The 25721-nt window shown below is 42.8% G+C and overlaps 3 protein-coding genes across 4 annotated transcripts; 1 reads left to right on the top strand and 2 right to left on the bottom strand.

The window, feature by feature from the left end:
- The first annotated feature begins 239 nt into the window (after positions 1 to 239).
- LOC308381919 (angiopoietin-related protein 4-like) lies at positions 240 to 4576 on the top strand. Its single transcript, XM_080859579.1, has 7 exons — positions 240 to 834; positions 1265 to 1375; positions 1506 to 1596; positions 2692 to 2805; positions 2967 to 3062; positions 3201 to 3479; positions 3595 to 4576. Exons 1-7 carry the CDS (start codon positions 322 to 324, stop codon positions 3768 to 3770), a joined length of 1380 nt encoding a protein of 459 aa, XP_080715705.1. The 5' UTR covers positions 240 to 321; the 3' UTR covers positions 3771 to 4576.
- Positions 4577 to 5596: 1020 nt separating this feature from the next.
- dpp9 (dipeptidyl-peptidase 9) lies at positions 5597 to 20499 on the bottom strand. Of its 2 annotated transcripts, none has more exons than XM_080832611.1 (21): positions 20354 to 20499; positions 17981 to 18086; positions 17376 to 17614; positions 16184 to 16296; positions 15436 to 15609; positions 14702 to 14870; positions 14197 to 14307; positions 13427 to 13555; positions 13251 to 13312; positions 12986 to 13086; positions 12540 to 12717; positions 11548 to 11707; positions 11210 to 11289; positions 10926 to 11078; positions 10419 to 10554; positions 10003 to 10148; positions 9568 to 9714; positions 8544 to 8696; positions 7731 to 7873; positions 7169 to 7280; positions 5597 to 6771 (listed from the first exon to the last, which is right to left on the bottom strand). In XM_080832611.1, exons 2-21 carry the CDS (start codon positions 18049 to 18051, stop codon positions 6679 to 6681), a joined length of 2670 nt encoding a protein of 889 aa, XP_080688737.1. In that variant the 5' UTR covers positions 18052 to 18086; positions 20354 to 20499; the 3' UTR covers positions 5597 to 6678. The 2 variants fall into 2 exon arrangements, with proteins under 2 accessions (XP_080688737.1, XP_080688736.1); XM_080832610.1 differs by having other exon boundaries at positions 17376 to 17632.
- Positions 20500 to 21299: 800 nt separating this feature from the next.
- Positions 21300 to 23722, bottom strand: rps15 (ribosomal protein S15). The gene is made up of 4 exons (XM_080831858.1): positions 23669 to 23722; positions 23079 to 23164; positions 22480 to 22714; positions 21300 to 21455 (listed from the first exon to the last, which is right to left on the bottom strand). The coding sequence occupies exons 1-4, from the start codon at positions 23669 to 23671 to the stop codon at positions 21342 to 21344; spliced, it is 438 nt and encodes a 145-aa protein (XP_080687984.1). The 5' UTR covers positions 23672 to 23722; the 3' UTR covers positions 21300 to 21341.
- Between the last annotated feature and the right edge of the window lie 1999 nt (positions 23723 to 25721).

Genomic DNA, 25721 nt, shown 5'->3' on the forward strand with positions numbered 1-25721 from the left:
GTGAACCCCACTGCAAACCAATGCGTGCTTTCACATTCAGCCCGTGTTGCATCAGGGTCTAAGTCCTCTGCAGAATGAGCAACCAGTTTTGACAGAGCAGAGAAATCTGAGAGGGTATGGCCACACCCCCAGGCAAGCCCTCTCAACCAATCGCAGCAGCCCCTCTCACATGCCTGCAAGAGCATGGGCATATATACCTCTCATGCCGCTCCACAGAGGTATCACTGATTTCAAGAGTGCAACTGCAACCTTCCTTAGAGACAGCAAGAAGGACATTAACCCAAACAACAAACATACACTAAGGAAGAGAAGAAAGCTGAGATGACTCCAGTCAAGTTGCTGCTTCTAGTGGCCATCCTGGTCCACATCGGGTCTTGCTTCCCACTCGAGAGGAAGCCGATGGGCACAGGGGCAGGGGGCAGGGAGAAGGTGCAGTACGCCTCATGGGACGACGTGAACGTGCTGGCTCATGGGCTGCTTCAGCTGGGCCACGGTCTCAAGGACCATGTGGACAAGACCAAGGGACAGATGAGGGACATCACAGCCAAGCTCAAGTCCTTCGATGGCACCGTGGCCGAGCTGAGCAAACTGACCCGCCATCTGCAGGAGGAAGGGGACGTGCTGAGAGAGAAAGCCAAGCAGCTGGCCCACAGGGAGAACCAAGTGCTCAACACCTCGGCAGAGCCACAGGCCCTGGCTGAGGATATGAGGACAGAGAGGGAGAGCACCCAGGACCGGGTAGGGAGACTGGAGAGGAAGGTGGACATCCTTCTCAGGGAAGCAGGTTCCAATGAAGACAGTAACCGCAGCACCACTGATGCACACACACTGCAGGTACTTGATATTCTGTTATTAGATGAAGACAGAATTCAAAGGAAATGTAACATGCATGATGGATTCATATACTATGCATTTATAAACCTATTTCTATCTGATCTGTAGCTACTGATTTTACCCAGTGGTGTGGCCGTTAGTAAATAATCTGTTAACTTAAAAGTATTATGTTTGGGTTAGTAGAGAGAGCAGATGGTGTTAGGTTTAATTAAGGACTCTACGACAAAACAAGCGAGGATAGACAAGATTATAGGTATTATCGAATCAATGGGTTTATGAGAGGAGCACCACTAATTAGCCACCGTTTAAAAACTGTAAAGACACGTTTAAATTAGCGTCGTGTTGTACCTTTTGAAGTTAGACACATTTCCTGAAAAATCTGAGTTATCATGTGGCCTAGTTAATGTTAACATTGAATGTTTTTGTACAGTGGATGATGGAGACTCAGAGCAGACGCATTGACGACCTCGTGGAAAGAGTCCGTCAACAGCAGGATAAATTGGACAAACAGAATGTACGCCTGCAAGCTCTCCAGGCAGAGGTACAAAATTAAAATAAATAAAAAGCCTACTGTTTCACTTATTCAAGACAATTAGCCGTTTGGACATTTATCTGTAATTTGTACCAAATTAAATCAATATTTACCATTTATATTGCATCCATTGATACAGGTGAAACAGAGGAAGCTGAAGTCTGTGGTCACACGAAGAGTTGAAGACTTCTCAGTGGACGGAACGTTGGAACGTGCTAGTCCCTCAAATGGTAATTTAAAAAACATAGCTTGTTTAAAAAACACTTATCACTGAAACTTAATTATCCGGCCCCCATGTACCTAAACATCGATCAGATCTACCCATCCTCTTAATGATAAATTCTGTGCGGATTAAATATAATCCCCAAGAGGGGCCTCTTGCTACATTGCGAGGAACAGTAATTACAGTAGGCCTAATTACCCTAGTGTGCTACAGTTTGTACAAAATATCTCTGATTGTAAACAGGGCACCAGCAAACTATCCTAAACTAAATATATAAGAATATTTTTCAGAGTGTAACAATGACCTGATTCCCCAAAATGTAGGTCACACCACAGATGTCACATAGCCTAATTGAGTCTCCCCCAAAATGGAATCCATTAACCCCTTTGTAGGTACAAGGTCCATCAGAATGACCATTACTTAAATACATGCTGTAGGGAAAGCTTTTTTACCATATGTGTCTCAAAAGTTTTACCATTTGTGGCATGACTTGACACTTGTGGTATGAATTTTGGCATCACTTTCAAATCAGATTGAGCTTCAAGATCATGTAAGAGCTCCACTCACACTGTAGGACATTAAAATAACAACAGGGTAAGGAGTGTTTACAGAACACTTGGATGAGAATAGAAGGTACAATGTTATGAGGAGGAGAAAGTGTACATAGCAGTCCGCAGGTTGACACATGCTATCGCTCTCCTACGTCATGTACTTAGACATGAGGTGTAAAAACATCAGTCCAAGGAGTTGTAAAAAAGGACCTTTGTCCAGGAGGTTGAAAACACCTTATGTTGGCAGTGTCTTTCATCCACAGAGCAAAGTGCAAACCAAACAAGCCAATCAGCTGTCTCAGGCAACCAGGACACATTTTTGTAATCTTACTCAGGGCCAACTACATTCCTTTGACAGATCTGTCAGCTGTGGCCGAGTATTGATTTGCCTGGTACTAACTGATAACAAGGAGACTTGTCTTAAAATGGCAACTCTTAACTTGTTCTCCAGCAAAATGCCAGCCATGCTGGGTCACACTGGCATTGTTAGTGTCAGGTTGGCCTCATTGCAACAAATGAACTGTACCTAATGTGTAACTCGTCTTTTTCAGAGCTTCCTTCAGACTGCCATGAGCTGTTCCTCAGAGGGGAGGAACAGAGTGGTGTATACACCATCAAGCCTAACGATGCCAAGCCATTTCATGTCTTCTGTGAAATTACCTCAGGTAAGCAACACCAGTCTCCATGAAACCCAGTACACTGAATACAGGAAACAAAAAACTTGGAATCTAGGATTTTTTAATCTTTGAGATCCTGACATGAGTTCTTTTTTTTACATTTATCCACGTAACTAATTTTTACTTTCTGTTTGTTTTTTAACAAATAGAAAATGGGTGGACAGTTATCCAGAAACGTGAGGATGGTTCCCTGGACTTTAACAGGTTATGGAGTGACTACCAAAATGGCTTTGGCAGTCTCAGAGGTAAGCATGGACAAATACAAGTATATTAATTTTAGACACAAATGCACAAAATCTTTGTCACTGTCAACACATTCAAATACAGAACAGGAATTCCGTATGTGGCTAATAGTAACACGGCTGTTTGAATTCTGCTTTCAGGTGAATTTTGGCTGGGTTTGGAGAAGATGTTCTCAATCTCAAAACAGAGACCACATGTCTTGCAGATTGAATTATCTGACTGGAGGGGCGAGACCCAGTCAGTGAGCTACACCTTTCAACTGGATGGAGAAGAGAGCAACTATGCCCTGCATCTGCAGCCGACCACACCCAGCAACCTGGAGAGTGCCTTGACGACAGGCCCCGACGGCCTCCCATTTTCTACAGCAGACAGGGACCACGACCTTAAGGAGGACGCTAACTGTGCTCTCCAGCTATCAGGTAGCTTTGCTCTTCAACGTTCAAGTTTCAACACTCGACCATGGCGACTATTACAGCAATATCCTTATTCAGGCGAATCTCACTCATTCGAATGTTGGTTTTCTTATCGTTGCAGGTGGTTGGTGGTTCAGCAACTGTGGTCACTCAAACCTGAATGGTCGCTACCAGAGTGGTCCCACTCTAGCGCAGAGACATCACCGGAAGCAGGTGGTCTTCTGGAAGACTTGGCATGGTCGCTACTACCCTTTGAAGACCACCACAATGAAGATTACTCCAGCCATCAAGTCCTAAGCTGTTTAAGAGAAACGAAGCTCAAAATCGAAGTAAAGTGCATGCACCTAAATCTGCTTTAATGAGGGTGAGGTGGCATGTAAATGGTCCAATATGCAAATACATAGAGGATGATGTGTAGGTTGTTTTGACGAACTGAAACTGCAACTCTACAACTAGGAAACCCTGCTCTTCATTTCTCAAACATTTCAAACCAGAGATTTTGAGGATAGGAGTAGCTTTTTGATTTTATTCCCTCCAATGTCGTATTTTCCCACCCTGCTTCACACTGACAGTTTATGACAATGTTTTTTTGTATTATTACAACATGGATGCTGATACTGTAAAAATGTAGCACCAAGCCAGTTATCTTGCCAACATGTTTGCTTATTTGAATGAGGGAGGTTAAGCTGTCACAATCCACAGTTAAGTGGAGATTTATTCTTTTGGTCACATTGACTACACCATGGGACTCCTGTATATATATCTAAGGTACTGTATATAATAATGCTGTGTGATGATTTTTGTAACTGTTATGACATCTCTTAATTTAAAGCACTTACATTTTTTTATACTTGTAATTTATTGAATCGTATGTGGTTTAAGCTATGTGAAACAGGAAATAAGTAATATTATGTCAATCCTGTAAAATAAACCAGTCTCAAAAACAATCACTCTGTATCTCATCATTCACATTTTGCCCATTGATCTGGACGAAGAATCTTGTTTGTGAGCTGATGCACAACCACAAAAGCAGGTATTTATTTAAAGTGTACTATGCCCTCTTCTTAACATAAGTACTATTGTCCTTATTCATTCTCTGACCCAGGGTTCATGAGATCATGGATAACAGCTATGGGTGCTTTTCAGGAAAAGCGAAAATGACAGCACGTCAACTCACAGTATACCATCTAGCACACAGCTCCACCTACTGACAGCCACAAGAACACCCAAATAAAAAAAAACCCTCTGAAATTTGATGTCATTCATCGGGAAAACAATATATTTGAGTTCATATGATCCTATACATTTCAACTCATCTTAATGCAGAAAGCATGGTTTTAAAAGTCTGATGTGACTGTACTAGACTAGGAATGAAATCCTCCTCCATGTTTTGTTCTAGCCATCTGCTTGTGTCTTTGGCCAAGAAGCAGGCTACAACAGTTACATGAACTAAGCTGGGCCTGTGGGAATGGTACAGCTATGCCTCACACATAAGCCTAAATTCATCAACATTCTGGACCTGGACAGCTTCTTAGAGACTGATTTCCTGTGTTTGTAACATGTTTCGTAGGACATTTAAAAAAAAAACACTGCCCTTTGCCAGGTAAGTAACCTTAAGATGCGGGGAAAGCCGCACTCAGCAATACAGAAGTGGACTGCATCACTGTTACAGAAATTCACTGATTAGCCATGTCCAAGTGAGGGTTACCATCAACATTATGGGTCAAGATCAGGCCATTAACTGTTCAACGGTTCACTCACACTCATGGTCAATCAATCAGTTGTCTAATGGCCAGCTCATGTTGTTATGGCCATGGCTTATATTGTATTTCTTTTTGTTGAAAACAATGAGGGGAACATGGTCCTGTTGAGGGACATGGCTGAATGCATCCCGTTCTTTTCTAACTCAACAGCCTAAGAGGGATTCTTGGATCCATGCCACGACCATACATAACATTCCAGCACCATTAAATGAGATAAAGCATAAATATAAAATGCAACTTGTTTAGCCCTGGATCTGAGTTATATGTATATGAATACACACAAGGCCACATGCGAGCACACAAACACAACCTTCATGATCTTTCACACTCCAGAATAGCAAATGTTCCTCAGCACTTAGGTCAGACAGCAAGAGTTTGCAGTCCTTTAATGAGTTGCTACATTTTACACTCATTATAAAAGAATAAGAATTCATAAAAATATTTTCTTTTTAATAATACACACTTAAAATACGGATTGCAGGTAGTAGTGGAAGGAAGGGGGGTGTCTTCACGCGAGAGCCAAGATTGGCTGAAAGAGACAGACAGACAGACAGAGATAAAAAGGACACCATGTCAATTCATGTCACACGAAAGCATAGCCCCAGTTGAGGGGCAGGAAAAGCTAATGGTGTAAGTATGACTTAACAGCCAATCTCAGAGAGATAAGTGCAACTCTGTTTGTTTGTGTGCGTAAGTGGGAGTGGGTGAGAGTGCATGGATATGGGTGTATGGGTGTGTGTGTGTGTGTGTGTGTGTGTGGGGGGGGGGGGGTCTTTTGTTTGATTGTGTGCTGTTGTAAGCCACTGACGGAAAACATGAACAGACAAAAATAAAAATCACGTTTGGCAAATCAATCTGGATCCCCACAGAGGAGAAAAAAAAGAGACAAAGAGAAAAAAAATAGACTAGATGTGGCACAAAAAAAAAAAAAAAAAAATCAAATGCAATATGTCGAGAGGCTAGCAAGCTAAACAGGTTCCATTTCCACTTGTGCGTGTCCTTTTTTTTTTTTTAACTTGTACGTTTTCTCTTCTTCTTCCTTCGGACCCTGGCATCTTCACACTGTCTTCGCGTGTGATGGTGCAGCGGCACTCTGGCTGGGAGTGGGTGCAGACATTCTGAGATGCTGGTTTCACGCCATGGGGGGGTGGGGGGCAGCACAAAGCAGTATGCTGTTCCAGACCGGAATTAAGACTCCCTCTGTTGTCTGAAGGAGGGGTAAGCGAGCAGAGTGGGGAGTGGGTGCTGAAACTCAAAGCAGGGTTTTGGTTTTCCACCTGGGGCTGGGCTGGGGGTGTTTTAAACTAGGATGGAGAATAGGGATGATCCAGAGCGTCAGTGGGGGGGTGGGGTTGCTCGTTAAGGGTGTGTGAGGGTCAAGTGGGAAAAGGAAGGAGAAGAGCAGAACAGAGCAGAGCCCAGCAGTGTCAGCGTCAGCGCCATCACAGGTGCTGTTGCAGGAAGTGCAGCAGCATTATCTCATAGTGCTCTCCTGACTCTGGGCAGCGGATGCTGTGCCTCTCGTTAGGATAGATCTGCAAGCACACATCAGAGGGTTGGTCAAAGGGTTGGACATAATAGGGGGGTCTACATGATTACATTGTTTCTACAAGAGGAGTATAAGTCACTAGGTCAGTTTGTTTTGTGTGTGTGTGTGGATTTGGATTTTATTTGTATAGCACATTTTAACATACAAAGAGCTCTCAAGGTGCTTAAATAGGTGGAGTATTTCAGTCTAATTTTCAGCACAACAGATACAGTATGCCCACAATATTGGTGTTTTAGTACCATGCCTGCTCTGGAAAGTCAAAAATTAAATACAACATTGTTTTTTGGGGGGAAGTGAGAAAATGATTTAGCATGCCCTAAGTATATACAGAAATATGCTTCATTAAGGTCTGTGATTATATAGACCTGTTGAAGGAGTCTCACCTGCAGCTGATATGGCTTTCCAGCACGGATTAGCTGAGACACCAGAAAGTTGGTGTGGAAAAAGTGGACATTCTCATCGAGGAATCCATGTAAAATGAGCAACCGGTTAGGTCTAGAGGGAAAGGAGAGCAGACAAAGGAAGACCATTTTATTTTATGTTGACAAGGTCATACAACTGAATGAGACTTTTTAAAAGCAGAATGGGTGGTCAGTGAAGACTTTCAGTGGACTGGAGGACTTCTGTTCAGTATGCTTAAACAATGGTGGGATTCAGAGGTATAGGTCACTGCAGACAGGGTAAGAGTTGGTGACCTGTGAAAGACTGTCTAAGCATGAACTAGATCAGGTATAGAGCACAAAACGGATGAAGTGAATCATGTGTGAAGCAAAGCAACCGGCCATCTGACATTCTGGAGCACTGAACCCGAGGCGAAAAAGGCATTTCCTTGTGCCGAGGGTGTGTGAGCACAGGTGTACCATAATTCAGATGTAAAACAATAGAATAGAAAAGGGTGTCGCTCAGGGCAAGAGTAGGTTTGGTGCCCCAGGTGGCACGACTCACTCGTTGGGCAGCTTGTCCACGTGCAGGGCCACAGATCCAGCCTCGTAGCCCTGCTGGTTGTTCTCAGGCACGTCCATGTAGCGCTCAGTGTAGCCGGTGTCATACGCCATCCAAACAGTCACAGGCGCACCCGCTATCGCCACCTATAGAGAGCAATGAGAAAGGTACACCTCGTTCAGCTCTAGATGGGCTAAAACTGTTGGAAAAAGCAGTCAGATGGTCTTAGGAAGGTTCCTAACGGAGTGAAATGACCTGGAAGTATCTAAATGGCAGTCATGATTAAGAGCTGGTCTAATTCTCTAAATGCTTTGGTAAGGTGTCTCAATGCTTCCTTTATCTCCTTTAGTCTAAGGTTCACTGGACCATCCTTTAAGAACGGAAAGCAGATAATGCCGTCCCACAATTCATTACGGCAACAACATTTACAGGACCCATATCAATAACATTCGCCACTGCATAATTACATAGGCTAAAGTGCAAGTGTTGTCAGATTCTCTTAGCACCACCGTTATCTTTTCCTTAGTCCTTATGATAAACCTTTCCTTGACCTCATGATGTTTTCCATTGAGGTCAAGAAAACGTGGTTAGGAAAGGCCATACGACATAATTATTTTGACTATCCAACCACAGATTTGTTTTTTTAAGACTTCCTGATTGTGCTGTATCCCACTAAAATGCAGAAGAACCAAACACAAAATCTACCCACGAGGCTGTATGAGGGGGAAACTCATAGCTTGGAAACGATGGGACCATTTCAGCAGGCTATGGGCAGAAACACACAGAGACAGAGCTGAGTGCACAAGCTCAACTGACCTTGAAGATGCTGGGCCGGTGAATGAGTCCCATGAGGGACAGGAACCCCCCATAAGACCAGCCGTGGATAGCCACACGACTCATGTCCACAAACTTATACTTCTCAGCCACATACTCCAGGCCCTCCACCTGGTCCTCAATCTCCACTTGACCCTAAGGAGACAGAAAAACACACACCCACAAACAAAACACACAATAAGTCCTTCAAGTTAACTACAATAAATCTTTAGGACCATATTTCTTGAAAATCTTGTTGTCTGGGGTGGACATTAACTGGGCATTTATTTAACGTCGTCCATCTCTCCTTATCTTTTGATCAAGGGTCATGTTTCCTGGCCCTATTCCTGACCCAAGCCATTACAGCCGGCGGCGAAACCTGACCTCAGACAAGTGCTTCAGGCCAAGAGACATTCCATTCCATAGGGTTCTGGAGGGCCGCTTTACTGCCCTCTGCTCCAACCATTCAAACATGGGGAAATTATTTTAGCCCAGTTAGAGAAGACCTAACGCACATGACCGCCAGTAACGAGGAACTTTTATCTATTTTGTCACACACCCTTGGTGAGTGTGTGTGTGTGTGCGTGTGTGTGTGTGTGTAGCGTTCATGTTCCTTTGGAACCCAGAAAGTTGAACTTGAAAGTAATACTGAAAGTAGGCTGCTATGTAAATCCATGGGTGCAACCTCAGCACTACTTGACTATGTCCAAAACAGGCCTCAGCAGACACTTCCCCTGCATCTAGCAATCTAGTCAATTAAAAATCTAAATATCTACTGATCTTATGATGATGTGCATCTTGTAATTCATTTTGCTGATCTTGACGATGTTTTAAAAAGACATTTCAGTCATATTCCTGTTAGGGCTGGAAAATGTTCCCAAAAGGAGAAATGTTAAGTCGTTTCCCTTCCCAAACTTTTGGGGAAAAGTCTACACCCTAGTGAGGAGAAGAGTGTATGACGATAAATTCATTAGAACCTCAGTCACCAGGAAGACCATATCCAACAAGTAACGCAAAGGCCACTTACCATCTTGTTCTTCAGTGCTCCTTCAAACTTGAGGCCCCGTTGACATGACCCCCGGCCGTCGATGACCACCACTGCATAGCCTAGAGATGCCAGGGTGTTGAGACGCAGGTACTTCACACCCTTGTATGAGTTATTCACTAACTGCACCTGTGAGGAGAAAGTACTGTTTCAGAAAACATAGCCATTCATTGTAAAGTACTTTGATGGATCTGCTATGCATCTTAACAAGTCCATACTTGGTGCATAAACTAAACCAAATATGAACAGCACTACCATGGGAATAGTAGCAGGATTAGGTTTAACTATATCCAGCAGGTCATATCGGAGCACCATCTTCATTATATGCAACACTGTTCATTCTGATTTACAGATGAGCCACATCAAAGAAAAAAAGGAAAAAACTCAATTCAGGAGTTACAATTCAATAACACAAACCTGAGGTCCTCCATAGACAAACAAAATTGTGGGATGTTTCCGGCCAGGAATCAGATTGTGTGGCTTGTACAACATTCCATAGAGGTCAAACCCTGACTTTGCGGGGAAGTTAAAAATCTCTGGTGCAACGTAATCTGCCGGGCAACCTGTTGGGGTGCAGAAAGGCTTTGTGTTTATGGGGAGAAGACGCTTATCTTCTATCCTCATACGTATCTAAACAAGGGGTTGTTTCATCTACGAGAGCAGAAAAATTAAAAACAACCACTTGTATTGACAAACTTCAGTCAACAATGCTTTTCACCACAGGCCATAAAGTGGCAAGAATGAAAACGACTTTTTTGCAAATTCACGAGAGACAAACAGACAGAGGTAGAGGTCCAGATTCTGTAAGGCATGTGAGTGCTCTGTTGACTCACTGGAGGCCTCCATCATGCTGGCCCAAAACTCTGGCTCCTTGTGCAAGGGGTCACTCTCGGAGCCAGTCAGCCTATAGACGTGCACACAGGGAGGGGTGCTGACGTTACTGTAATGGCTGACGAACATGTCAAAAGTCTGCGGAGATACAAATACAGAGAAAGGGGAGAGGGAAAGAAAGAACACCCCAGTGATTAATCCTAATTAGGAGCATTACAGTTAGAATGGTTTGAATGTTCCATGAGTGATTAAAGGATGACTGTAAAAGGTCTCCCAATAACATGGGTGTGTGTGTGCGTGTGTGTGTGTGTGTGCGTGTGTGTGTGTGTGTGTGCACGTGTGTGTGTGTGTGTGTGTGTTTGTGTGTGTGTGTGCGTGCGTGTATGGGTGAGGCATGTGTTTGTGGTTACAGGAAGGATTTTTTTTTTGTGTGTGTGTGTTTTTGAAACATGAGTATGCTGTGTCTGTCTTCCTTGGAAGCACGCTATGTGTGCATGTACAGCACTGACCTGACTGACGGAACAGCTGTGGGAGAAGCCTGGCTTGGTGAGCCTGACGATCTCCCCTGGTGAGTCATAGCTCACCACATACAAATGGTGCTCCAGTGGTGTGTCCATGGTGCCCTGGAAGAACACCAGCTTAGCCACCTCATTCACCCAGATCTACAGAGGGAGGAAGAAGAGAGGAAAAGATATCAAATGTGAAACACAACCATTTTTACCATTCTAACCACAGTTATTTCATTAAAACGATGCATATTATAACCCCTCCATTCATTAAGCTGTTGGGTTACCTTGGAGCCGTGCCTAGCTAAAACCTCCCACTCTCCACTGGTGAGTGTCACTTCTTCCTTGACGGAGCACTTGAAGTCATCTACAAAAACACAAGGGAAAGAGAGAAGCCTTATAGCAACTTTACGAGCAACATTATGAACTTCTATTTCTTTTTCTTCAAGTCCAATTCATCTGAATGCATAGGTGGTTTATCATTCCATTCCTGCAATCACTGTATAACAGAAAATGCAAAGGGGCAAACACAAATGCTGTCCAAAGAATTTTCACTTCAACAGAAGAAAATCTGAGGACACACAGAAAGGCTTTGCACACGTCTAGGCACTCTTGTCTGTCTCACCATCGGAGTGGGCATAGTCCTTGGTCCACTGGTAGCAGCCATGCTGCAGCTGGGTGGTGTTCTTGTACAGGTGGCAGAAGCCCGTCTTGGACTCGTTGACCCACAGGAAAGTGAACTCATCATCACTCGTTTGGATGAAAGGGTAAAAGATATCATGAACCTGTCAGGAGAGGGGGGAGTGAAGGGAAAGGAGGGGGTGTTAACAAGGGTTGCGTCCTTGAGGTCATAGAGAGAGGAGCTTTCAGTAGCCTGGACAGCGGAGTAAACCCATCACTGACATCAGAAGACATGCCATACCTAGTAGTAAAGCAAAGAATTTGTAGGGCAATCTATACCAAGCAGTCAAGAGCTGAGAAGTCATACGTTTTACTACAGGTTTCTGTGATTTGAAGATACTGAGCTCTAAGGTTTTGACCCCCCGCACTATTAAATATCCACAGCCTATTCAATAATTTTTCATACATGTCAAATATGGTTTACAACTTCATAGACTCAGTGATACAAGCAGCATTTATAGCATCAATACACTTTCATTATTCCAAATGTCTTACTCGTAATAAAACATTTTGCCATCCTTTAATGACCTTGTGAAGGAGCCAGCAGGAGAAAACAGCAGCCAACAGCACGCCAAGTCTCACTCTTCCATAACTAATGTGTTCCCCCTCTCTCTCTCTCTCTCTGTGCACATTTACAGCTTTCAAGTCTACTGTGGTTTGTTTGCTTCACATCTCAAGCAAAATTACATTACAGCCTCTGTAGTAGCACTGTGACTTATCTTGTGGAGTCTTTACCACTCGACTTCCGGATGTTAAGATGACTCAAACCTGCATACCAGAGGTGATCTAACACACTTCTTTAAATTTGCGAGGTTCTACACCTACTCAACCGGACATGGCAACAAAGAGAGAAACCTGCAACCTTGCCATTCATATTCCCCCATAGGAGGTTCAGTAGGGGTGACAGTAGGGTTGAGAAGAGGAGGCATGGCTCACATTGATCCAGATGTCAGTGAACTCCTCATAGACGATGTAGGGGTGGACGCCCTCAGGCACGGCCTCTGCGCGCTCCTGCCACTGGGAGTGCTCCTCGCTGACGGGGATGAAGAGGGCTGGCGGTATCAGCATCACTTGCAGATGCTGCTGACTGCGGTCCAGGAACACGGCCCACGCGCTGGAGAGAAGGGGGGGCGGGTTAGTGGCACAACGGATAACAGCTTTTTGGCCTAACCATCTCATTTGTACTAACTATCTCATTAAAGATACATGAGTTCTAACACAGCATTTCAAATACAAGGTGAATTAAGAACAATACAAATCAGTAACAGAATAATTATGTGTTTTTGGTGTGTAAATCTATTCTAGTAGACCCCAAAAATACAATTAGGAACATTGAAAATGTTGAAAAGATCCTCTTTAACGCTGATGCTGTAAGATCTTACTATTTGCCGTCTTTGGTCCAGCCGGCTCGAGCGATGTACTCTACTTTGGGAAAGAGAGTCGTGAAGGGAAGGACTAGCTCTTTGTCCTGAGCGCTAATGATCTGTGGGAAACAAACAAATAGCTCAGTACGGTAGGGTTCTGTGAGGCTGCGTTCACAGCACCACGACTCAGAATTAGCATAGCAAACAGACAATCAGGCATGCCACCCTGGCCTATGATAGGCTAAACCTTTGGAGTTGGGAGAGAACAGGAAGAGCCACTCACTCTGCCCAGGTGGTCAGTCCTGATCTCGGCCAGCTTGAGTGTGATCTGGGGGTTTTTACTTCCTGAGTAGGGGGGCAGAAAACAAACCAAGGTCCTGATTTGAGCACAACCTTTGGCCAAGCAGGCTGAGGCAGTAAATGTTGAATCTGAGTCAGGTTGGATGGGCTGAGGCTCACCTGTGCGTGGATATCTGTAAACGTCAGCCTTGCGCTCCTCCAGAGCAGGGGAGGGGACATGGATGATCTCCACCTCGGACTCGTCCACCTCCTCATACAGCAGCTGCAGGATCTTTCCTCCATCAGCATCTGGGGGACGAGAGGGAGAGAGGTAGTATACCTTGGTCTTCTACTTAACCATTTGAGTAACACTGAGCTCCACCTACTGGTGGAGCATCAAATTACACCATTTGATGTGTTGTGAGCAGTCACAATTTCTTACAGTCTCCAAACCTTACAAAACAAAAGGTTACAATAATATAAAAAACACTGCATCTATATAATGGGTTACATTTCCCTCCAAAAGAGTTATGTTCAATACTTCTCTCTATAAATTGATATCATGAAAGCACAGCTCCCATTTACACATCTAAAGATGTATTTAAACCATACAAAAAGAGAGAGGGGTGTGATATTGAAATACACTGGATAACAAATACATTGATGTTGTTAAAAAATTATTTAAAAAAAATGTATTTATTGTTACACCAGGTTTTATTGCTCCTAGCTTGTACGTCGCTTTGGACAAAGCGTCTGCTAAATGACTAAATGTAAATGTAAAGAAAGCTAATGGTAATCAATTCAAGTGTAGAAAGTGTTTTCCCCCTTACACCAAATTTGAATGGTATGTGTGTTCTACTGTGTATAACGGTTAAATTATAAATCGTCCAGAAGGGTGGGGGTAGAGCAGAGTTTAGCGGACCATCACGCGCACACCCTTCCACACATACCTTCTGTGGCAACTGGAGACCACCAGTATCCCGTGAAGCGGTCAAACTCCTCTTGGATCACAAACGTGGCTACGCCGGCAGACTTTGGATCCTCCTTGACATTATTCAGCCCTGTGATCAATAAATGACATCTCTTCATTACAGTCAAAACAAATATACTGCCTGATGGACTTGTGTTTGTGCCAATGCACAAGTAGTCTGGCAAAAGATAAAAGGAGTGGCCTGACTATCTAAATGTCATCACTGAAAATTGTATCCAAAATCTGAGCTCTCAATTCCAGACAAACTAGATGCTAGTGACTATTTGTGACTAATGTTTGCCATGCAGACATGCATTTGTGAGTCTCACCATGTCCCAGTTGGTCTTTGATATCTCATAAGCAAATCATGGCTTTTCACCCTCATGCAAATGCCTTCCTAACTGCTGCCCCTAACCCCTGTACTTTTCCATCAGGCATTAGTGCACTGAGACCAACCCATCTCTACTCTCTGGGCATTCACTGACCTTTATGGCAAAAGGTGAGACGGCGTTCCTCGCTCGTCTCGATGCTGGCCACCCACAGGTCACTGTTGTTGATGAAGGCCATGAAGGTGGGTTCTCCAGGGCAGATTTTGGGGTCCATGCGGGTCCCTGAGCACTGGGTTTTGATTTCCACTGGCTTCATGGGGGAACTCTGTCGGAACATCATAAGTGCTTTATTCAAAACCTGACAACCAAGTCATCTCCTAGAGAGAGACCTGTTACTGAAGTTGTCTGAAGACTGACACGGTTTGGTAATACAAGTGTAATACAGAATGATATAAGTTCAATGATAACCACAGTTGCCCTGCAAATATCTTCTCTGAATGACCTGACTTGTACCTATGGATCTGCTTAAGCAGGGAACCACTCCACAATAAACATCATTGCAACATAAAGAGCGTTTTTTTAAACAGACACCTTAAAAGGTCAGGGGTGGATCCATGATTTCATTAATGTTGTTATGAGTGAATGTGTGTGTGCACAAAGAAAAAAAAGACCAGTTACAAAACTGTCTGAACACCATGAACAAAACATGCTCTCAAAATAGAATTCAAAGTGTTTGTGTAGAAAGTCCCTTGTGAGTGTGCATATTTGTAAACACGGCCCAGACAAGAACGCCAGACAAAACACTGCCCATCCTTGAAGGACGGTGTGTGTGTGTGTGTGTGTGTGTGTGTGTGTATGTTTTTGCAGGTCCACGCCTGCTGTGCACTCACAATGAAGCCGTTGTGTCCCCCATCGCGACAGTAGAAAAGGCTGTTGTTGGCCTGGAACAGAAAGAGGCCGCTCTGAGCGTGATAGTCGTATGAGGTGATGCCGAAGACCCCCAGCCTCTTCCTCTCCCTCAGCAGCTCCTCCTCCCGTGAGTAGACGCCCTGGTGTGGAGTGGCCTGTGGGGGCAGCACAGACAGACAGAGGCATGTTTACAAACAGCAGCCCAGGGGCAATTGCAGTGCATTAACCAGGGCTCTGTAATGCCGCAGGCTATTACTAGCAGGTGCGATCAGGTGAGTGAATGTGTGTTTTTTTTTTTTTTTTTGCCGTGTACCAATTAAAAACTGAACCACTTCAGTTGTCTGTGGTAAATTGTTCCAGTGATTACTGCATAACATATAGGAAAGAGCCGTTTTAAAGCAACACTTTGCAACAATTTATCATTTTTTTAATGTATGATCTTATAGGTAATCAATGTCGGAATTTCCTTCAAGTTTTTGTTGATGGTATAGAGTCATGTAAAGAAGAGATAAACACACCTGTCATTCCCACTAGCTATCCAGGCTATTCTCTGTATAGTTCTGTGGTGCAGGTCGCAAACCCTCCAAACACACAGCCAGACATAGAAAACAATGGCACCCAAGCCACTATAAACAAAAGTGTGCAAATGGCTCTGCTGCGTGTTTACGCCCATTTAAGCCGTTTGGTTGCCATGGGAACACCTATCCAGTAGCAATGAAGGGCACATACCTGAAAGTGATCTAACATCTGCTTCCAGGACAACACCAAGAGGGCTTCTTTTCTAATCTTCTTTGGAATTTCTGAGTATAGTAATGAGTTTTCCCTGCTTCCATAGGGCATTCCTAATGGGAAGAAATGGGAATAAATAAATCACAACATTGCAATGCAAAGATCATTATTTGGGAGACAAAAGTCAGCTAATCTTTATATATTTGTCTGCAACCTTTAAGATCAATCCCTTCCCTAAGTGTAACTTCTTTCCCATGGACAGACTGAGTGCACTTTAATACTACGTTTCTGCTGGAGTCAGTGACCTCTTTTAAACCCATCTAGTGGTTGCATGGAGAGAATTTGTATCTGGTCTGGCGACAGCTAAGGTCAGGGGTGTATATCAGGGTGGGTGAGTACACTGCAGAACATGTTGCCTGTTTACTGGGAACTCATCTCATTAGACATGTCTAGATCAAAACATATTGTTTTCAGCTGCAATAGATACATTTAATCTCATGATGTGCGTGGGGACTTGTGGCCAAATAAAAATTGAGGAACAAAGACTGGATTCTGTGCGAGTATGTGTTAATAAAACCCACTGAAACAATGGTGCTCACAGCCATATCGGTGGAAAAAGCTATGCACAGTTCCGGATGGAGAGGTGGGTGTAGGATTAACATAAAGCAGTTCCCCACAAAGCACGAGTATCATCTGTTAAATGTAATATAAATGTGATGAAGCAGCTTTTAGATTGAAACTCAGTGATTCAATGGTTCAAACTGTTCCAGGATCAGAACTGAGGGTATGTTCGGCATCACTGGAAACAGTGAATCTCTCAAACACAACATCCACCTTTCCAAACTAAGCATGTGCAGGACTATGTAGGACGTGCTGAGGTTTGCACAATACTATGGCAGGACACTTTCAAAGGAGCAAGAACAACGCCATTCTAAAGCCCAAACATTTCAAGAGGGACATTTTTGTCACAGTAGAAATGGCAGTTAGCAGCACTACAGGAAAACCACAACAGTTCTGAGACAGACAAATAATAATAATAATAATAATAATTACATTTTCTATAGCGCTTTTCTAAATACTCAAAGACGCTTAAATAGGAGATAGATCTCCTTAAATAGGAGAATAACAGGTCACACAGTGCTGAAGAGTTGTTTTTTCTCCTCTTCCCCTATTGCCTGCGGAGAGGACTCACCGAGGTAGTAGAGGCGGTGCGAGTGGGGGCCTGACTCATCGTGTTTCTGCACGAACTGGAAGTCATGAGGGGCCTTGTTGATAATCACCCCCGAGTACTTGCGGCTGTTGTGGATGATTTCGCGCAGGCCATCCCACGTGTGCTTTTCCACAAGGAACTGGGAGGGCACGTCCTCCATCTCGACCACCTCTGTGCTATCTGAGAGCTCGTCAGCCGCGCTCATCCTGACCGCTGCAAAGCTGAGATCCAGGGGTACACTGTCCATTACATGCAGACCAGGGTCAAAATCACAGGGGGCATTGGCAACACAACACCAAATCCCACAGCCAAATAATGCCTCCCATATTTTGACCAAAGCTGAACTATTTTCACCCTGAATATTATACTTTGCTTTTTTTTTACTTTTTAGAATTCTGGAAACATGCAGGAATGCCTCATTAACTGAAAGAGAGACATGCATATGTCTGCGGTATGCACACTCATTCAGAGTGAGCATGTATACAAGGAAAAGAAGTCTTGCTGACAATTCTTCCTCTTAACACTTGATTGCTTCGTTTCATGCTATTGCTTCCAGGGCACTGGCTAAGAAGGATGTAAAAGCTTACCTTTTCCAACGACCTTCTGTTTCGTCTTCTTCTTCTTCTTCTTCAAGTTTCACCCTCTTTACTCTATGCATCAACCGGCAAACAAGCCCCAACCAGGTCTGGCAACCTGGTATGACAACAAAGGAAAAAAACAAAACTCAAAATGTACTCTGAATCCAAAATATTGCAGTAATTTTCTTTTCTTTAGTCTGTGCTTGTCCTGATATTTAAACAACATAAGGCAAAACATAAAAAAGCCCAAAGGGTTCAAACCAAAACTGCACATCAACTGTTCCTGAACTGAAACAGAAACAGCTCCTAAAATATATGAAAACCACTCATTGGGTCCAATCTGAGAGTGAAACTGTTGCTGTGAAGCTTGTTTTTTTTCTTTTTCTAAACTGCCTAAGCAACTCATCCACAACAACTGTGAGGCACTGATACCAGGGAGATCAGGGCGTCTATGACCGTCCTCTTGTTTCATTGAGTAAAGTATCTGTGCAACAACTAACCTACTCTCACTTCCCTCTAACTGAGCCTGCCCGAGCCTTACAATCAGCCTTGGTCAACATGCCTGCAGTGGCTCCCTGCGAACATGCCACGGCCATGAGGAATGTACTACTTTTGCTCCACATTCAGACAGGGCTACTCAATGCCACAATGCCCTGATCACAAACCAGCACACAGTAACACTCGTTACTTTTACAAAAATTTGGCACACATGGAGACAATTCGGTCCTCCTGTATTATAAGCCTGGTTTAATTAATGTATTAAGACTAACACCTGAAAAGAAAAAGGGATAACAGTTGGTACCATTTTTTTGCCTTGCTCTGCCAAAACAACCATCAAGGTACTCTCTCAAGGCATGGGTTCAATAGTAGGAACAATGGTGACAAATATCCTGTCAATATCTTCAATATCAATTATGATGGGCAACCAGCAATGATCTCATCTCACTCTGATGTGATCTGAGGTAAGGATAATGATTTCACTATACTCCTAATTCCATTTTGCATTACCATGGAGTAAATTGTGATGAACGCCACAAGATGTTACAATAAGGCAGTTGAAATGAATGATGCTTTTTATCCTAAACCGCGATACAATTTCAATTTCTGCAGGCCCGGGTTGACGGATGAGAGTTTATCATTCAATGAGCACAACTAGGCCGCGATGAACTGTGACAAATACGCAGGATGAGTACATGATGCAATCAGCGACCACATTTATGAACATGACCATCCATGTTGAACCTGTATAACAACATGCCTCGCAACCCAGCCTTTGTGGGTAAATCTTCGACCGACGACAATAGCCTGCATCGTTGGAGACGCACAAACCCTTTGATTAGCAAGCGATACATAAATAAATAAAACATGTAAATTGAACACAAATTGTTACAGTGCAACGTTACATAAATGCATCATAGGTAAGAACAGTCCAAGATAATATTTGTTTAGATATACCGTTAGCTCGGGGGAAGCCCTAGGAAGCATCAAAAGGAGAACCAAAGAACTACCTGGCAATTACCGCTGTGGCAAAAAGACAAACACCACTAACAATACAAAACAATTATAATTCTGAACGGAGCCGAACACCAATATGTTCAAACTCAGCAACAATTGTAACAAAGGCAACGTTGCCAATTATAAATATTGTAATGAACAGTACGCTTGCTCTTGAGAGAATATCAGCTAGCCTCAACGTTAATCAATTTAGGCCACTGCGTCAGAAAGCAAGCTTGCAATTCAAAATTAATTTGTTATTGAATATTGGAGGAATATTTAAAACATGTTCGATCAGCAAGTGATGCTTACTGGCTGTTGTTAGCTAACGTCAAACAAGTTGTTCAAGAGATAGGTGTCTGAGGAAACCGAAATGAGTTGAATATCACGAATAAAACATGGTCTAGGAAACAAGCCAATTCAAACTATAAATTGAGTAAACCGCTATCTGAACTACAAGTATCAAGTGAACAGTTTGTCAAGATTTGAGTGAAATTGTATAACTTGGCTAACCAACTCACTATCAAGATCGCTAACATTCTAGCTTTACGCTAGAGCTAGCTACACGAGCTAACGTTAGCCACAATTCCCTAACAAGCTACCCAGACAAAAAACAGATGTGACTTGCTTACTGGCTAGTTGGAAACCGTAATGCTTAATAGGTCAATATTGACAAACTGTTACTTACATAGGACAAACCAAAATGCGACTGGTGTAGCCCATTCATTTTAAGATAGCTAGCTAGCTATTGAAGCTACATTGTGGGCCTTGGTTTCACCGAAAGGAAAAGTGATGGCCCAACCCATTTGTTTTAGCCAGGCAGTTCGTTTTAGAATCAATGCTAGCCTAGTTAGCCAAGAGTTAAAATGACTTTGTTTCAGTACTTACAGTTTTAGCTTCGGATTGTCTGTCCCTGAAATTTTGTAAACCGTCTCCAGTATGAATCCAAACTAATATTTTAGCCGGTTAAAACAATTTCCATGGCCTAGAAAGCAATAGACAAGTCACCCAAACGATCTAAGCAAAAGCCACGGAAATCCTCCCAACCTTTGTTCCCGGAAGAGATTACAAATCAACGTAGGAGGGAATATACCATAGATATATATGAAGACGGCCTGGTTCTTAAGTCCCCGACCCTTGATATGACAGTCTAATATGAATGTGTTGGTTCCGAACTTCCGATTAACCATGAAATGGATTAATTTTAAGAAACACTAACGTTGAACACAATTATTACTTACACCATCACTACTGTATTTAAGACTAGATTTTCAGCGTCCCTTTCAGAGAACACCATACTACTATAAACCCTGTTAATGTTTCAGCAGTTTAACAGATTCCATTTTTAAGATGACATTCGAGAACTGTGAATATTTACACCTTTTGGTCAAACTCATCTAAACGGCTTTATTGTATACTGGTAGGTCAATGTTCAACTAACCTCTACATATGTATTGCTTGCGCTGTTGGGAATGTGTTGTTACATACAACATAACCGAGGGCTGTCCGTTTTCTATTTGCATGCATCTGCGATTATGCGTTTTGCATAAACCTTCAAAGACTTTGTTCTACCACCGTTGAAGATAAAATTAGTGACTTAACATGCAAGTATAGCTCATCTATATGTTTTAGATACACAACTACCCATCAGTTTCACATTGTAGACATAGCCTACAACATGGCATTTCACTCTGAATGGCTGAATCCATGTCCTTTTAGTTTGCCAATATAGAACTTGCAACCACATTTAATGTCTGTATCGTTAAGACATTTTCCTTGCAATTTCTTAAGCACACACACAAGTGCAAACACAAGTCAAAAAAAAGCTTAAGACTGGTTTGGAAGTCACTTTTATTTACACACCCATAAACAAATTTTACTTCAGAGGAATGAAGCGAGAAGAGTGCGTAGCTCCAATACCAGGGCGACCGTGCTTGACAGGTTTGTATGTGATGGAGAACTCCCCCAGGTAGTGACCAATCATTTCAGGCTGAAAGGAAAGAGCAAAATCATTGTTAATTCAAATAACAAGCAGCATTTCCCCACCCATGCATCACTGATTAATTTTTCCATCAGCTGCCCAAGCACTTGTTACTCCTCTTTTATTTCGGAAGGCGGCCGGAGCTTGAAAACAAAAGCATCTTACAATGTCAAGGCATTGTCATAATGTGTACTGCCTAGCAAACCTGCATCCTAGCATCTACTGACCTATAGCTAGTACATTGCAGACCCACACCAAATTCCCTGCCAAAATGTGCAGAATCCATCCACTGATTCAGTCTAGCAATCTGATGTGCAATGTTAGCAGCCAAAATGCATAACATAAGGTTAAGGGGTGGTGGGGACAATCAAGCTTACCAACATTACCTTTCTATTTTACAAAAAATGATATGAGAACAAGTCTTTACTTAGATATTGCAAGTGCCGAGAACAAAACCAAACTGTAAAAGCCAAAGCAGATTTTACACAGAAGGTTCCGTGACGAAATCGGGTTCTTATAATTGCTGCACACTGATGCTTTAACATCCACACTTTTGCATCTATGGATAGCACCACCAACTAAGGCTGAGCAATTCAACTACAATTTAGAGATCATGATTTCAGATTCACCTCTGTGATTAACTCTGCAATAACTTTTCTTGAATCGGCAGGTTTTAAAAATACCACTCTAAAAATGCCTTTGGGACAAGCATGACCGGTTTAAAGGAATACGAAATGTTGTGTTTTGCATTACTTACAACAAATCACAACCAGACATACCCAATCCATTACAATAAATACAATTTTGGTCTGTAAGTGATTAGAAAACTGGGTTAGGTTTAAAATTTCAATGAATTGTCATTGGTAGTAGAAGATACGTTTCTCTACCAAACTCAAGTCAAAGCCAGCAAGATACATACACCACGTCACCTACAACAGTGTGTTCTAGAGGAGGAGCCCAAACTGGAATAGCAAATTAAACCAATGATCTGAGCATGTATAGGGAGTATACTGGCATTCTGTTGGCATCTCACCTTGATCTCAACCTGGTTGAATGTCTTTCCATTGTATACACCAACCATGGAGCCCACCATCTCTGGAAGGATGACCATGTCTCTTAAGTGGGTCTTGACCACCTCAGGCTTCTCCATGGGGGGAGCCTCTTTCTTGGCCTTGCGCAGGCGCTTCAGGAGGGACTGCTGCTTGCGGCGTAGACCTCGGTTAAGCCTGCGGCGCTGACGGGCACAGTACAGCTGCATCAGCTGCTCACTACAAAAGAAAAACACTAGTAAGCTCCAGACAGACACGTGTTTAACATGCCATTGCATATCTGAAATGACCAAATAGAATACCCTTATAGATTTAAATCTTTAAAATTCCATAAATGTCTTTCACCCTCTCCCAAGAGAACTTACTTTAATATAACAGTAATGCTAGTTACAAAGTTAGCAAGTGCTAATTTACTCAGAGAGGTTCCAATATCTTGATGTGTAACTATAGACAAACCATTCTAACCCTGCCTTCATTACATTTCACAAGTATTCAACTCAGGGTAACTTTTTTTCACCCACGATGTAACATCACATCTCATGGTTTTATGATGTCAGTCCAGCCTTTCGTGTCTGTTACTCACTAAGACATGTCGAGAAGCTGGTCCAGGTCCACACCTCTGTAGGTGAACTTCCTGAAGGTACGCTTTTTCTTTTGCTCAACGTCAGCCTTAAGAAAAATGAACAACAGTGACAACCTGGTAATCAACAATATAGTGCAACAATAATCGTGCAATAGCTCTACACTGACGATATGGTCCAACACTGCTAGCTACAGCCTTTAGCCTAAAAGAAGGAATGGCTACCATTCTTAGTAAACATTAGCATAATAACGTTAGCGTATTGATCGGGAGTTCCACTGTTTTCAGACATTAATACACAACGCAGCGATAATGCCACAATGATACTTTGAAGCCACCCATCGTAATCTCCATTTGTCAAATATTTATGGAACTAGAGGGAGATCAGGTTCGAACGAACGAGCCATCGGTGCCCCAGCAACTACGTCAAATTGGACTAAAATCAAGGATGTAAAACAAGGCAGTTCCACAAAACCGAAGACCTAACATTCAATACAACATGGTAGGTAAATCACATAGATATATTTTTGGCTTATTGCGTAGATGGATTAGGATTTTACAAAAATATATTTTCTCAAATATCTACCACCTACCATCTTGCAAGAGTTTCACCGGAAAAGGAAATCGACAGGGCTTTGCTTGGAATTTGGTGTCCGTTCTTTATTGTGTGCTTTCAGAAGAAGTGCGCCATCTAGTGTTCAGGAGTCAAACAATACATTTTGTAGACTCGCATGATGGGACTACTGCCATGTAGAACATAGCTGTAAATCATGACACATGACATTGTGGTTCTGACATTCTGACTAACTTACTCTTAAAAGTAATGTGTAATGATACATATACTATGTTTAGTAAGCTAAAGACCTTCTTTGCATACTTAGCTGGTCACATTTCCTATGTCTGTTTCTGTTTCCAGTAAGGCACAACAGCTGAAATCTCTGTTCTCCATGTTAACACCTGCAAAATCTCACTATGTAACCATTTGACAAGGAGCAAACCGTAAGCGCAAAAGTTCACTTTAAACCTGCCACTCATGTCCTGCTGCTTTTCAGAAAGAGTTGTGGGCGTTGTGCCTATGAGGTAGGTCAGTAGCCCACAGTCGATGGTCAACCTAATAGCAGCACTGTTGCTGACAATAAGATCATGTGCTAACGATAAGCTCTAAACTCAAACTAAATGTGGATGCCTGTGCTATCATCTGTGCTTTCATCCCTGAAAGACCTCATTGGGGAAAACACTTGTTACAGTCTTGGATAACTATCTGGTCAGTCATGGTCCATAAGGCTACTTGCCCTTGTGGATAGATCCTGATCAGCAATCTTGGGAGAATCACTCTTAATAACTTGATTAAAACACGTACGCGGGATGCTGGTGAGACCTAGCCTGGGTGCCATCCGTTTGTACGTGTTCCACTGATTGCTGCCTTCTCGCTGTTCAGCTTGATCAGTGGAATGCGTACAAACGGATGGCACCCAGGCTAGGTGAGACCTGTCTTATCTGCTAATCTCCTCTGTGACTGTACTGACAAATCTGTTTTTCTGTTACCATGGTACTGTTCGGCGTAGCTCGCTAAGCGGTTTAGCGAGCTAGATTCCATGCTAAGAAAAAAGAATGCCCCTTTATCAACTTTTGATAAATTATCATAGTAACATATCGCTTAGCACTAACCTGCTCCAGGGCAGGCTAACATTAAAGTACCTGGATTAAGTTTGCCACACCCCCGGCAAAAGGAGGGATCCCACAGTTCTTGTATGAGCGCTACCGATTCAGCCGACAAGGAATAATTTACAAGACCTTCTCGAGTCATTTATTGCAAACACCACAGTCGAACATTGAATGTCTAGCGCTTTTTTGCGAGTGGATGCATAACGTCTTTGATCCCAGGAAATTTGAGCACATAACCCATCTCCCTTAAGGAGGTATCGCGAAAGTTGTTTTACCTAACTAAGGAGGTATGTTTGTCTTCATTTTACGGTAGTGCGGCCACGATTAGGGACCATGCTGCTATTGGTCAATCTGCGATTTCGACTTCCGGCTCCAAAAAATATGCGCATTTTCAGCGCTTGCATGTCAAGAAACACAATTACTAGGTTTCACTCGATTCACTCGATAAAATGGTACACAATTAGCATTTTCAGCGCTTGCATGTCAAGAAACACAATTGGTATGTTTCACTCGATAAAATGGTACACAATTAGCAGTTAGGTTTCAGTCGATAAAATAATAAATAAACTTTTTTCATTTAGGAGACAAACTGCCACACAACTAGTAGGGAAGTTTCAGTCTTGCTTCAGCAGGGAGACGAACCTACAATCTTCTCGTTTCTAGACTGCTTCTAATTACTAAACTGCTTCTCTACATCCTAGACCACTGTCGGTTGATAGTGAAGGGATTATTTATTTGGTATTTGTCCTGCCCATAACATTAATTATTATTTATTATTATTAGTTAAGGCACTGGTAATATTGGCATGGCCCATACATACACGTACCAGTTTAGGCAATGTACAGCTAATATTGGCATGGCCCTTACATGAACGGACCAGTTTAGGCACTGTACAGCTAATATTGGCATGGCCCTTACATACACGGACCAGTTTAGGCACTGTACAGCTAATATTGGCATGGCCCTTACATACACGGACCA

This window comes from Sprattus sprattus, assembly GCF_963457725.1.
Source record: "Sprattus sprattus genome assembly, chromosome: 2".
Classification (NCBI taxonomy): domain Eukaryota; kingdom Metazoa; phylum Chordata; class Actinopteri; order Clupeiformes; family Clupeidae; genus Sprattus; species Sprattus sprattus.